We start from the raw sequence: 15,166 nt of genomic DNA, 5'->3' as shown, positions 1-15,166 counted from the left end.
TTCAGTAAAGTTGAAGGATACAAAATTAATATACTGAAATGTGTTGCATTTCTATACAATAACAATGAACTATCAGAAAGAAATTAAGAAAACAATCCCATTTACCATTACATCAAAAATTATAAAATGCCTAGGAATAAACCTACCTAAGGAGATAAAAGACCTGTACTCGGAAAACTGTAAGATACTGATGAAAGAAATTGAAGACAGTACAAGCATATGGAAAGTTATACTGTGTTCATGAATTGGAAGAATTAATATCGTTAAAATGACCATAGTACCCAAGGCAATCTACAGGTTCAGTGCAATCCCTATCAAAATACCAAGGGCATTTTTCACAGAAATAGAACAAATAATTTTGAAATTCATATGGGAACACAGAAGACCCCGAATAACCAAAACAATCTTGAGAAAGAAGAACAGAGCTGGAGGAATCACACTCCCTAACTACAAAGCTACAGTCATCAAAACAGTACATTACTGGCATAAAAACAGACACATAGATCAATGGAACCGAATAGAGAGCCCAGAAATAAACCCACACATTTATGGTCAGTTAATCTATAGCAAAGGAGGCAAGAATATACAATGGAGAAAAGACCAGTCTTTTCAACAAGTGGTGCTGGAAAAGCTGGACAACCACATGTAAAACAATGAAATTAGAACATTCTCTAACATATACAAAAATAAACTCAAAATGGATTAAAGACCTCAATGTTAAGACCGGATACTATAAAACTGCAGCGGAAAACAGGCAGAACACACTTTGACATAAATCGTAGCAATATTTTTTTGGATCTGTCTCCTAAAGCAAAGGAAATAAAAGCAAAAATAAACAAATGGAACCTAATTAAACTTAAAGCTTTTGTACAGCAAAGGAAACCATTGACAACATGAAAAGACAGCCTACAGACTGGGAGAAAATATTTGCTAATGATATGACTGATAAGCAGTTAACATCCAAAATATATAAACAGCTCATACAACTCAGTATCAATAAAACAACCTGATTAAAAAATGGGCAGAAGACCTGAATAGACATTTTTCAAATTTATTGAAGAAGACATAGAGATGGCCAACAAGCTCATGGAAAGATGCTCCACATTGCTAATTATTAGAGAAATGCAAATCAAAACCACAATGAGGTATCACCTCACACCGGTTAGAATGGCCATCATTAAAAAGACCATGAATAACAAGTATTGGCGAGGAGAAAAGGGAACCCTCCGTACACAGTTGGTGGGAATGTAAATTGGTGCAGCCACTGTAGAAAACAGTATGGAGGTCTCTCAAAAAACTAAAAATAGAATTACCATATGACCCAGCAGTTCCACTTCTGGGGTATGTATCTGAAAGAAATGAAAACACTATTTGAAAAGACACATGCACCCCAGTGTTCATAGCAGCACTGTTTTACAACAGCTAAGGTATGGGAGCAACCTAAGTGCCCATTAACAGATGAATGGTTAAAGAAGATGTGGTACATATATACACAATAGAATACTCCTCAGCCATAAAAAGGAATGAAATTTTGTCATTTGCAACAACATGGGTGGGCTTAGAGGGTATTACACTAAGTGAAATAAGTCGGAGAAAGACAAATGCTGTATGATATCACTTATATGTGGAACCTAAAAAATACAACAAACTAGTGAGTGTAATAGAAAAAGAAACAGACTCACAGATACAGAGAACACTAATAAGGACCTACTGTATAGCACAGGGAACCCTACTCAATACTCTGTAATGTAATGACTATATGGGAAAAGAATCTAAAAAAGAATGGGTATATGTGTATGTATAAGTGATTCACCTTGCTGTACAGCAGAAACTAACACAACGTTATAAATCAACTATACTCCAATAAAAATTTAAAAAAAAAAACAAAAACAGAACAAACTAGTGGTTACCAGTGCAGGGGGCTGGGGGGTAGGCGAGACAGGGGGAAGGGATTAAGAGGTACGGATACATTGTTCAACACAGGGAGTACAGCCAGTATTTTACAGTAACTGTAAACGGAGTATAGCCTTTGAAAATTGTGAATCATCATGTTGTATACCTGTAACTTATATAATATTGTACATCAACTATATTTCAATCAAAACAAAGAAACAGCCACCAAGTTTAAAGGGAGCACTGACAGAGCACAGACTGCCTAGAAAATTATGCCTTCATGGAGCTTGTTTTACTGAAAAAAAAATGTAAATTATGGCAGCTATGGCAAAAGGCAGATTTTCAAACCATAGGTTAGCCAGACTTGAGCCAAAGTGACAGAGATGTGTTCCCAGGGTTTCTTGCATCAGGAGGGCCAGGGTCCTGCCGAGAGAGCAGCAGTGCTTCTGCACGATGTGTCCTCGTCTTTTCTCAGCGCTCTTCCCACCTAAAGGCTGGAATCTGCCTTCACGGAGTAATCTGCAAATGTAAATGGAAGGGAAAACTTCAACGGGAGTATGAGAAAAACATCAAAATGTCAAGCCATACACAAGTGACTGTTTCTTTTTTAACATCTCATTGACCATTTAGGATGAACTTTAAAGAATTTAAGTGTAATAAGAAACTGGAATGGTGCTCCGAGAGGGGACTTCCATGCGCATGACAATTGCGAAAGCTCTGGAGAAGGTGACGCAGATGGACACAGTCTCCTGCAGAGCCAGTTTCTCGGTCCAGTGGGTTTAGTAAGCGAGTCACCCGCTGTTAGATGCATCCCTGGACACTTGCACTTTCGTGTGTGTGACACACAGAAACCTAAACACAGGTGACAGGATTCTTGCGTTTTTCTCTACCACGAGTTAATACCCTTAATTAAGCAAACAGTTATTTTGAACTCCTTGTTAAGCAGTTGAGAATCGTATCACTGGCTTGACAGAGGTAAGTGTTGTAACCTCCTGGCCGACTTCTCCCTGTTCCTCAGACCCTCTGCTTTCAGCTTAGCTGGCAGTGCTGCGCTTTGCCTGCTCGGTGCCTGCCAGGGCCTGCCTCCTGCCCTGGCGGCCTCCCCAGTGAGCGCCCAGCGTGCAGCCCAATGCGCCCGGGACCCTCCCACCAGAGCATCCGCAGGGCTTTTTGCTTTTAAAACTGCATGGCACAGGGAGATCAGCTCCGTGCTTTGTGACCACCTAGAGGGGTGGGATAGGGAGGGTGGGAGGGAGGGAGATGCAAGAGGGAAGAGATATGGGAACATATGTATATGTATAACTGATTCACTTTGTTATAAAGCAGAAACTAACACACCGTTGTAAAGCAATTATACTCCAATAAAGATGTTAAAAAAAAAATCTTGGGGAGTAAATGTAAACCTTCTGGCCTCCCAGTGAGTAATGTGTGCTTCTTCCCTAATGCGCTCCTTGTAAAACTATTAGTCTGATTGTCTTTATTTTTTCAGGACTTAGGTTCTTTCTTTATTTTCCAGGCATGAAAACAAAAAGAAACTAGCTACCAATTTAAAGTCTAAAGGTAAGAGAAATAACCAGAGACCAGACTCTCATTTTGTGTTTTAGCTAAAAGGGTGGTTTGTGACGTGTGGTGTCAGGCACGCTTGGGGGCGGGCGGAGGCGCCTGCCTGTGCCCACGGGCCCTGCAGCTCTCCTGGGGGAGGACTGGGGGCTTCTGAAAACACGGGTGCCAGGGTCCGTGGTGCCCAGCGCTTTAATCTGCAGGTATGACTTTGCAGAGGATCCTGGCCTCCCCCCCCGCGCCCCCCCACTGCCATGTCTTCCACATGAAACGTCCTCACCTCTGTCTCCGTCCTCACTGCCACTGCCCGCAGGTACCTGCTGCTCTGACCTGAGGGCTCCTGCGGTAGCCCTCCCCCGCCCCTCCCCCAGCCCTGGCTTCTGAATCCTCATCCAGACGTCTGCCTGCTGGGGAAGCAGGGCCAGCACCCCCGCCACCTGCAGGGTAGAGTCTGGAACGTCCCCTTGTGGTCTGGCCCGGCCCCTGCTCCCAGCCCTGTTCCTCCGAGGTCGGAGGTCGCGTCCTCTCCTCGGTGGATCCAGCCGCAGCCAGCCTTCCCTGTGCTCCGCCCTCGTACCTCTGTGCCTTCGCTCACACCCTTCCTTCTCTGTGACATTCCTGTCCCTTTTCCTCTGCCTAGGGAGCTCCTATGTATCCCTCAACACCCTCCTTCCACACTGGCAGTGGCGTATCCCCTGCCGAGCTTGGGCCGCCCCTACTCCTGCCTCTGAAACCCTGTTCCCAGCCGGTCCGGTGGGACTTGGGGCTTGAGCACCCTCTGCCGCCGTGATCGGGCCATGTACTTACCCTCTCAGCCTTGGTAAAACAGAAGTGTTTGTACTCACCTCGCCAGGTTGGTGCGAGGATTAGATGGGGTCACATCTCAGGAGTCATCGCGGCGGTGGCAGGCTGTGCCTTGTAGATACGGGGGTCGCAGGGGTGGTCAGTGTCACAGGCGGTGGGCCCACCACACCCTGGCACTCCAGGCCGAGCCTGCAGCCTCCCTGTCGGGCAGCTTGTGGCTCCACCCAGGGGATTTTCTCTGGCCACAGGAGCCAGGAGCTCCAGGGAGTCGACGCCTGGTTGAGAACAACCCCCAGCCACTGAAGGGTGGGAGTTGGTGGATAAATAACCCCACTTCCTTGCTGGCTTTGGGGCCATCTGAGGAGCGTTCTGCGGTCTCTCTGAGGCCCCGGCAGGACTGACCCCAGCTGTCCACTGCCAGCCCTGCTCCTGGTTAACACCCTCTCCGCCCCCCATCCTGCCCAGGGTCACCTCCCAAATGAACTGCGTGTACCCACGCCCTCGTCTCAGCGCAGACCTCACTGCTCTTCCTCCACCGTGTCCCTGTGCTGAGGAACAGAGGGAGCTCACGGCGAGGAGCAGTCAGGCAAGCTGTTAGCGGGCCTGGTAGAGCACCCAGCCGCCCTGCCCCCACGTTCACCCCGGTTACGGATTCCCATCCTACAGTGGAGAGTTGGGCAGAAGGGAGGAGCAAGTGTTCTGCCATGAGTTCCCATCGCAGCACGTGGAGCTCGCAGAAGCGAGTCGTTGCTGCAACACTGGCCTGCGCCCCAGGCCTGTCCGCTCAGGTGCACCACGCAGGGCCCCCAGGAGGCTCTTTGCAGGCCACGGCTGATTAAGCCGAGCTAATCAGACTGCAGAGATGCTGAGCGGCTGTCTGGTTTTCTCTTCCAGCCTTCTGGGGCGAGTCTGACGACAGTAACTCAGAGATCGAAGCTGCCTTACGTCCTAGAAACCATGACACGTCCACCGATGATTTTGATGATTTTTATGACTCATAAGCTGTAACATCTGTTAGAAATAAAGTCTTTAAACAAACTAAACCCGTGTTCAGATGTGATGTTCAAAATAAACGTGTCCCTTTAAGTTTTCTAATTGTTTAATATGACAAGTTGGGACCATATTGTTACTCCAGTGACATTTCATGACCTAACTATGAACTGGCATATTTGCTTTTACGTGTTATCAAAAAGCACAGTGATGAATACAATGCCCATCAAAATCCAGGTGGTTTCTTTGTAGAAATTGGCAAGCTAATTCTAAAATTCATATGGAAATTCAGGGGACCCAGAATAGCCAAAACAGTCTTGGAAAAAGTTGGAGGACTCGCACTTCGCAGTTTTGCAACTTACTAAAATGCTGCAGTAATTAAGACGGTGTGGTACTGCATGAAATATTGATTTATATGTAATCTAGAATTGATGATCCAGAAATAAACTCTCACATTCATGGTCAGTTAATTTTCAGTAATGGTGCCAAGACCATTCAGTGGGGAAAGAATGGTATTTTCAACAGATGATGCTGGGATGACTGGACAGCCTCATGCAAAAGAATGCAGTTGGATCCCTACCTCACACTGTGTACAAACAGTAACCCAAAATGGGTCAAGGACCTCAGTGTAAGAGCTGAACAATCAAACTCTGAGAAGGAAACACGGGTAAAAACCCTTGTGACCTCGAATTAGGCAGTGGTTTCTTAGATAAGACACCCAAAGCACTAACAACAGAGAAAAACACTTGTCAAGGTCATAAAAATACAGAACAGTCACAGATCAGAGGAGACAAAGGGGATGTGACAACTCAGTGAAATGGTGGGACCCTGGGTTGGATCCTTGAACCAGAAAAAAGGACATTAATGGAAAATTTGGTGAAATCCAAATAAAGTCTAGAGTTTAGTTGATAGTAATGTCCAGTGTTGGTTTCTAAGTTCTGACAAATGCACCACAGAAATGTGAGATAAGAGGAATGTACCATTAGGGGAAACAAACTGGGTGAAAGGTACATAAGAACTCTCTGCATTATCTTTGCAGGTTCTCTGTAAATCTAAAATTATTCCACACACACACACACACACACAAGTCCAGCAGTCAACATTAGTGACATTGGGCGATACTCTTCCAAGCTTTTTCTGTGTATATAAACCTTGTAAAAATTCTTGTAAACATTTCTAATTTTAATTCTAAATCTTACCAGGTTTAAATGATTTATACCCACTAAAAAAACAAAAGAAGCGCTTCAGTCAGGACGCTCACTAGATATTGCCGGTGATGCTGATGGAGTATACAGAGTCCTGCCTCTGATCAGCTTCTCCTGGAGACCACATGCTGTGACCACTGACGGTGGTCAGAAGGAAGCCTGGTGCTGGCCTTCAGCACTAACGTGTCTTACACTGAATCGTGGTAGGTAGGGCAGGCCTGGGCCCCAGCGCTGTTAGCAGGCAGAACTTTCCAGCTAAACTTTAATGCATTTTTTTTCTTTTCAGTTACTTTCTGTTTATCTCCGGTGACCCTGGTTTAAAATGTAAAGAAGTGATATAAATTTTCCTTTTCAAATACATTTTAGGGGAAAGGAGATAATTGACTTTTAAAAAATACACAAAGAGGGGATTTCCTGGTGGCGCAGTGGTTAAGAATCCGCCTGCCAAGGCAGGAGACATGGGTTCGAGCCCTGGTCCTGGAAGATCCCACGTGCCGTAGAGCAAATAAGCCAGTGCGCTACCACTACTGAGCCCATGCTCTAGAGCCCGCGAGCCATAACTACTGCACCCTGTGCGCCTAGAGCCTGTGCTCTGCAACAAGAGAAGCCACCGCAATGAGAAGCCCGTGCACCACACTAGAGAAAGCCCACATGCAGCAACGAAGACCCAACACAGCCAAAAATAAATAAAATTTACATTAAAAAAATAAGTATATACAAAGAAAATGATAGTACAAGTGATAGGAGGGCAAGGCTGGCCGGCTGGAGCTAGGAGCTCTGCTCTGCTCACCTATGACTCCCTCATCTATTTTGGGGTCTCTGGTGGGGTTGAGCTCTTGGGGAGGCTGTGCGCTGGGCCCATGGCTTGTCTTGTTTCCCAGGTAAGAGCAAAGTCACAGCCTAAGTTGATAAACTGTGTTTTCCTTTACTCTCAGACAACTACCATGCTCACAAGACCTCTGACACCGGATGTGGGGTTTTTTCCCCATCTCAACCCATGCTCTGACACCAGCTGCTTGTCTTGTGATTCAGTTCTGTTTGGACAGTAACTGGAGTTAGTGCGGTCCCCCAGGTTCACAGCTCAGTCCCATAAGGCTAACTCCCACTTCAGACGCCAATCACAGGTCCCAGATTCCCTAAACCTTCGTCTGACTGGTCTGTAAGGTGGGGTCCTCACAGCCCCTCCTTGGGTTTGATAATTTGCTAGAATGGCTCATAGGACCTCCTGAAACCCTTCCTTACATTTACCGGTTTATGATGAAAGAATATGATGAAGGCTAGGGCACATCCAGATGGAAAGATGCATAGAGTGCGGTCTGGGGAAAGGGCACGGAGCTCCCTTGTCCCCGCCGGTGCACCCCCCTCCTGGCACCGCCATGTGTTTGTTGAGCAACCCGGAAGCTCTGCGAATCCCTGGTGCTTTTATGGTGGCTTCATCAGGTAGGCATGATGAGGTGGGATTTTTTTTTTTTTTTTTTTTTTTTTTTTTTTTTTTTTTTGCGGTACGCGGGCCTCTCACTGCTGTGGCCTCTCCCGTTGCGGAGCACAGGCTCCGGACGCGCAGGCTCAGCGGCCATGGCTCACGGGCCCAGCCGCTCCGCGGCATGTGGGATCCTCCCGGACCGGGGCACGAACCCGCGTCCCCTGCATCGGCAGGCGGACTCTCAACCACTGCGCCACCAGGGAAGCCCGAGGTGGGATTATTAACTCCACCTCCAGCCCCTCTCTGCTCTCCACACAAGGGGAGCAGGGGGCTGAAAGTCCCAAGCTTCTAATCATGGCTTGGTTTTTCGAGTGACCAGTCCCACTCCTGAAGCTCTTCAGGACTACCCCCTCCCCACCCGCCACCCGAGTCATCTCATTAAAAAAAAAAAAAGATTCATTTACCCATGAAATTCCAAGGGTTTTAGGAGCTCTATGTCAGGAACCGGGGGCAGAGATCAATATATATTTCACAATCCATTTTTCTAACACTAGTCTTCCAACTTATAAATCAAACTGTGAGGTTGGTTAATGTGATGAAATCAATCCCTGGAACCCACAGTGTTAAGGATACAACTCTAGATCTGGGGTAACCACCATCCCAGCTCTACCAACTGAAGTTCAGATACAGCTTGATCAAGCCTTTCCTGACGCTTCCTGTGTGCCAGGCTCTAGGGGGCCAGTCATTGGGAGTACAGAGCTGGATCTGACATAGTCACCGAACTCGGGCGCCCTCACTCCAACAAGGGTGACAAAGCCTGAAGCACAGCACGTCGTGCATGGTCCCTAACGGGAGATGCCTTTGTCCCCGAAGTTCTGAGGAATGAAGAAACCATTCCTCCTGCGGCTGAGTTAGGGACCTTTCACGTGGGAGGTGACATTTGCACGAAACCTGGTGGAGCTAGGGGAACAAGGAGACTCCAGGGAGAGAAATGACCCCCACAAGGCCCAGAGACACAACAGAACTTGTGCAAATGAAACAGTCCTCATGGGAGGCTAATGCAAGACACACGTGCAGCAAGGATGAGGGCTGGAGGGGCGCCCGAGAGAAAGTGGGGCTGCAGATTGGGAGTGAGGGGGAAGCTACAGGTGTGTGTGGTTGACGGGCTATACGGTTGTCCCCAAAGAAGATCCAGACGCTGGAGCAGAGCGTTCAAACCAGTGAGAGTTTTGACATAAGAGCAACTTATGAACAACTTCAAAAATCAGTAGTATGGTGACACACCAGGAAAGCCAGTTTGAAAACAAAAATTTTTTTTCTTGGCTATGTCACACGGCATGTGGGATCTTAGCTCCCCGACCAGGGATCGAATCCGCGCCCCCTGCAATGGAAGCGCGGAGTCCTAACTACTGAACCACCAAGGAAGTCCTGAAAATAAATTTTTTAAAGATGCCATTTACAGTAATAAAAATTACATGTCAAAAATCTTTTAAATTTTAAGAAATTAGTGAAGGACAAAATTTTAAACATCCATTGACAGCAGAGAACTACATGTTCATGGATGGGAAGATTCCATCTTAAAAGCACAAGTTCTGTCCAGATTTATCCAAAAAGTCAATGCTATTTCAATCAAAATCCCGACAGGTCATTTCCGGAAGTTGACCAGCTGCTCCTTAAACTCGGAAGGAATTTAAAGGTCCAAAATGGCCAAGACAGTTCTGAAGGATAAAGAAGAGAAGGTCTTCCCATAGCAAATGTCAAGATTTATTATAAAAATCGTACTTAGGCCTGTGGTCCCGGATCAAAGCTAGAAACTTGGAGCAGAATAGATAGAGGCCGCAAAAAAATCCCAGGCGTGAGAGCTGGGTACAGACAGATGTTTGAGAAATCAGTGAGGCGATAACAGACTTTTCAGTGCGTGATGCTGGACCAGTTGGCAATCCACATGGCAAAACACAAAATTAAATGTGTGATATGGCAATCATAAAGTATTTATTTTGCTTCGATTTGCCTCTCAGTGGATAGGGGCATCTGTAGTGGCTCTTTGTCAGTTCCCGAGGGGAGCACGCCCCACACCCGCACCTCGAGCCTCGCCCTCCCCTGGTCGGGAGACGGCCTCGCCCCTGCTGAGACTGAGGTCGAAGCTCCCAGTCCTCCTTCCATTGTCATCTCTTAATATCTGGCACCTTCTCTCTAGATTAAAGTCCCTTCTCCTTCCCTCGCTGCCTTATTCTCCCACCATTCATTCATTCATTCATTAATGGTACGTTTGAAGCCCTCCCACTTTCCCCAGTACATTTTTCTTTTCCTTTCTTTTATCTGGCCACAGTGTGCGCTTGTGGGATTTTTAGTGCCCCAACCAGGGATCGAACCCGGGCCCTCGGCAGTGAGAGCACAGAGTCCTAACCACTGGACCACCAGGGAATTCCCCTTTCTATTTTTTTATTGTGGTGAAATACACATAAGATTTACCATCTTAACCTTTTTTTTTTTTTTTTTTTTTTTTAGGTACGCGGGCCTCTCACTGCTGTGGCCTCTCCCGTTGCGGAGCAGAGGCTCCGGACGCGCAGGCTCAGCGGCCATGGCTCACGGGCCCAGCCGCTCCGCGGCACGTGGGATCCTCCCGGACTGGGGCACGAACCCGCGTCCCCTGCATCGGCAGGCAGACTCTCAACCACTGCGCCACCAGGGAAGCCCCATCTTAACCATTTTTTAAACGTACAGTTCATTGGCATTTAATACATTCATAATGGTGTGCAACTGTCACCACCATTTATCTCCATAACTCATTTCATCTTGTAAAACTGAAACTCCGTTCCCATGACACAATAACCCCCTATCCTCCCCTCTCCCCAGCCCTGGCACCCACCGTTCTACTTTCTGTCTCTGTGATTTTGACTAGTCTAAGTACCTCATATAAGTGGCATCATGCAGTGTGCCTTTTTGTGACTGGCTTAGTTCATTCAGTATAATGTCCTTGGGGTTCATTCACGCTGTAGCGTGTGCCAGAACTCCCTCTTTTTAAGGCTGAATAATATTCCATTGTGCGTATGTGCCATACTTGGTGAATAAGGCTGCTGTGAACATGAGCATAAAAAATATCTCTTGGAGGGCTTCCCTGGTGGCGCAGTGGTTGAGAGTCCGCCTGCCGATGCAGGGGACGCGGGTTCGTGCCCCGGTCCGGGAGGATCCCACATGCCGCGGAGCGGCTGGGCCCGTGAGCCATGGCCGCTGAGCCTGCGCGTCCGGAGCCTGTGCTCCGCGACGGGAGAGGCCACAGCAGTGAGAGGCCCGCGTACCGCAAAAAAAAAAAAAAAAAAAAAAAAAATCTCTTGGAGACCCTGCTTTCCATTCTTTTGGGTATGTACCCAGAAGTGGAATTGCTAGATCATACGGTAATTCTCTTTAAAAATTTTTGAGGAACTGCCATACTGTTTTCCGCAGTGGCTGCACCATTTTACACTCCCACCAACTGTGCACAAGTGTTCGAATTTCTCCACATCCTCATCAACACTTGTTATTTTCTGGTGTTTTTTGATAGCAGCCATCCTACTGGGTGTGAGGTGGTAAATCTTCTACATCAAGCTTAACACAAAGAAAATTCCAGCTAGAATAAAGAACTAAATGTGAAAAGGAAAACTTTAAAACTCTTAAAGAAAAAAATAATAGGCAAGTGTATTTATGACTTCCAAGCAAGGAAGAATTGCTTAACCGACACGGAAAATGCACAAACCCATAAAGGAAAATATTGATAAATATTACATTGAAATTAAAATTTTCTGTATGACAAAATGCAAAGACAAATCATGGGCTAGAAAGTGACGTTTGTAAGATACATGTCCATCAAAGCTCTGTAGCTAGAATATATAAAGAACCACGTATCAACAAGAAAAATGTAACTCAGAAAAATGAACAAAGGATCAGAATGAGAAATTCATAGAAGAAGTAACCCAAGTGATCAGTAAACATGAAAAAGTACTCAAACTTACCAGGAAAGCAAACAAAGAAAAGTACAATTAGGTGCCTTTTCATACCCAGCAGACGAGCCAAGATTGGCAGGCAGATCACTCTTGAGTGTCGGGAAGGACACCAGGGAAGGGTGACTTTTGCACACTTTGAAGAGCACGTTAATAATATCAAGCAAGGTTGCAGATGGCGTGTCATATCCTGTGACCCTATGTTTCCATCTCTAAATACATACTTCACAGTCACGCTGTCCTATACAGTAATCACCAGCATCGTGTGACTCTTGAAATGTGGCTCATCCAAACTGAGAAATTTGTTTCGGATTTGAAGACTTTATGAAAGAAATACTGGACTTCCCTGGTGGCACAGTGGTTAAGAATCCGCCTGCCAATGCAGGGTACACGGATTCGATCCCTGATCCGGGAAGATCCCACATGCCGCGGAGCAACTAAGCCTGTGCACCACAACTACTGAGCCTGCGCTCTACAGCCCACGAGCTACAACTACTGAGCCCGCGTGCTGCAACTACTGAGGCCAGCGCGCCCAGAGCCTGTGCTCCGCAACAGGAGAAGCCACCACAATAAGCCCGTGCACTGCAACGAATAGCCCCCGCTCGCCGCAACTAGAAAAAGCCCGCGCACAGCAACGAAGACCCAAGGCAGCCAAAAATAAATAAATAATTTTTTTTTTTAAAGAAATACTGTAAGGTGTTTCATTAATGTATTGGATATATGTTGAGATGGATATATTGGCTATGTTGGGTTAAAATATGTTATTAAAATTAATTTCATCAGTTTCTTTTTATATTTTTTAATGTGGCTACTAGAACATTTTATGTTACATATATAACTCTCATTTGGGGCTTTATGATATTTCTACTAACAACGCTGCTGTGGAGAAACTCTCACTATCATACAAAAGAGACGTGCTCAAAATGTTAACTGCCCTATTGTTAGAAATGGTAAAAATGGGGAAACATTAGTGCCCACCAACAGGAAAACGATGAGAAACACACATTGCTGGAGGATTTAGACAGTTAATAAAATATACGTAAAAGTGAAAAACACAAAACAATCCAGTGTGTTATTACAGGGAGGGAGGAAAGGGTTCAGCTAAAGTGAAAGTGTAAAACATGGATGGAAGGGATGTGTCACATCTTCCAGAGAGCGATTGGCCCTGGGAAGAAGAGGACAATATGACGAGCAGTGCACACAGAGAACATCAATGCACCGGGAACAGCTTATTCCTTTAGATTAAAAACCAAATATTCTAGGCAAACATGGCAAAGTGCAAACATTTGTCATATTTTCCAATCTGGTTGCTTGCACCACATTATTTATGTTATGTTGTTCTCTACATGTTTGTGTGCTTAAAATAATTAATAATTTTTAAAAATTAATTAATTAATTAATTTATGGCTGTGTTGGGTCTTCGTTTCTGTGCAAGGGCTTTCTCTAGTTGTGGCAAGCGGGGGCCACTCTTCTTTGCACGCACAGGCTCAGTAATTGTGGCTCACGGGCCCAGTTGCTCCGCGGCATGTGGGATCTTCCCAGACCAGGGCTCGAACCTGTGTCCCCTGCATTGGCAGGCAGGTTCTCAACCACTGCGCCACCAGGGAAGCCCTAATTAATAATTTTTTAAAGAAACAGGTCGTGAAGAGTTTTGTATCCCATGCAGAGGGGTTTGGACTTCGTTCTTTTGGTCAATGTTCAAAGCCATTGAAGGGTTTTAAACAGGGGACGAGATTTCCATTTAGAGGGAGCGTTTTGGTAGCCTCGTTTTAGGCTCATCCAGGCCAGCTAATAAAAGTGAAGAAGAGTATTTCATTGCTTCTGGCACACACTGTTTCCCCATTTTTTTTTTTTTTTATAAATTTATTTATTTATTTTTGGCTGCGTTGAGTCTTCGTTGCTGCACGCCGGCTTTCTGTAGTTGCGGTGAGCGGGGGCTCCTCTTCGTTGTGGCTCGTGGGCTTCTCATTGCAGTGGCTTCTCTTGTTGCGGAGCACGGGCTCTAGACTCATGGGCTTTGGTAGTTGCAGCACGTGGGCTCAGAGCGCAGGCTCAGTAGTTGTGGCTCACGGGCTTAGTTGCTCCGCGGCATGTGGGATCTTCCCCGGCCAGGGCTCGAACCCGTGTCCCCTGCATTGGCAGGCGGACTCCCAACCACTGCACCACCAGGGAAGCCCTCCCCATGTTTTAACAGCTCTGAGATTGGGCTATGCCATGTTGGCCAGTCAGCAGTCAGGGCGTGGGTGTTGCTGATGCATCAGGACTTGCAGAATGGGCGTCAGGAACCTGGATGAACATCCTGGATACGGTGGAGCGGCCTTAAATGCTGCCTCACCCTCACCACGCTGCTCGTGGTACTGAGACCGGTGATGCTGGTAAACCTGGGCATCAGTGACTCTGAATCAAAAAGTGATTTAGAAGGAGTAAGTTCTACACATGCGTGAGTTTTAGAAAAGCATTAACTTATTGATTCGGCCTATATTTTCCTTTTTATATATGCACAAGAGTGGAATGATTTTTCTTTTTATTAAAAAAACAATTTTTTTTAAGTTCCCTGGTGGTCCAGTTGTTGGGACTCCACGCTTTCACTGCCGGGGGCCCAGGTTCAATCTCTGGTCAGGGAACTAAGATCCCACAAGCCTCAAGGCCCAAAAAATTTTTTTTAAAAAACAACTTTTAATCGTGGTAAAATACACATAACATGACATTTACCACCTTACCCATTTTTAAGTGTACAGTTCAGTGGCATTAAGGACATTCACCTTGCTGTGCAGCCGTCATCACCGTCCGTCTCCGGAACTCTTTTTGTCTTGTACAGCTGGGACTCTGTCCCCATTATGCAATAACTCCCGTTCCTGGCCACCAGAACGAAACCAGTCTCCGAGTCTCACACAGGTCCGTCCGATTGGTAGGACCTCCCTAAATCACAGCCGAACTCCAGTCGAGGCTGGAGGGTACCGTTTTCAGCTCTGCAGGCTCTGCTACACAGTGAGGCGCCCTGAAGGGGGCAGATGGAGGTGGGGACCACCCTGCCATCCGTGCTGTAAATGTCCACTGGTCCTGGTCCAGAGATACACTGGGGAAGGATTGTTCCAAACAGGGAAACCCGATCAGAGGCGAATTCTGTGAGTTTGAACCACCAAAGTCGGCCTCACTGAACTCTGACCCTAGGGACCCAACCTTGTAATTCCCAAGGGCAGCCACTGCAGGGTCTCCCATCACAGTGGAACCTCGCACATCCTCCAGGACTAAACCTTACCAGGGCCAGTCCAGGCTGAAGACCTTATGCAGATAAGGCCCATCAAATCTCCCAC

General features: G+C 46.5%; 1 protein-coding gene and 1 long non-coding RNA gene across 4 annotated transcripts in view; one reads left to right on the top strand and one right to left on the bottom strand.

The window, feature by feature from the left end:
- The window catches only part of KIZ (kizuna centrosomal protein), a 113,670-nt gene extending 108,370 nt beyond the window's left edge, over positions 1–5,300 (top strand). For all 3 annotated transcript variants that reach the window (XM_060123021.1, XM_060123019.1, XM_060123017.1), the window contains 2 exons: positions 3,410–3,453; positions 5,152–5,300. In XM_060123021.1, coding sequence (XP_059979004.1) covers positions 3,410–3,432 — 23 coding nt within the window. In that variant the 3' untranslated portion in view covers positions 3,433–3,453; positions 5,152–5,300. The remainder of the gene's footprint in view (positions 1–3,409; positions 3,454–5,151) is intronic.
- A 97-nt stretch (positions 5,301–5,397) lies between these two features.
- LOC132506534 (uncharacterized) overlaps positions 5,398–15,166 on the bottom strand; it is a 28,385-nt gene continuing 18,616 nt past the window's right edge. The window contains exon 5 of the long non-coding RNA XR_009535866.1: positions 5,398–6,764. This is a non-coding gene — a long non-coding RNA (uncharacterized LOC132506534). The remainder of the gene's footprint in view (positions 6,765–15,166) is intronic.

Source organism: Lagenorhynchus albirostris, chromosome 15, assembly GCF_949774975.1.
Source record: "Lagenorhynchus albirostris chromosome 15, mLagAlb1.1, whole genome shotgun sequence".
NCBI classification, from domain to species: Eukaryota; Metazoa; Chordata; class Mammalia; order Artiodactyla; family Delphinidae; genus Lagenorhynchus; species Lagenorhynchus albirostris.
This window is presented reverse-complemented; position numbering and strand designations above follow the sequence as displayed.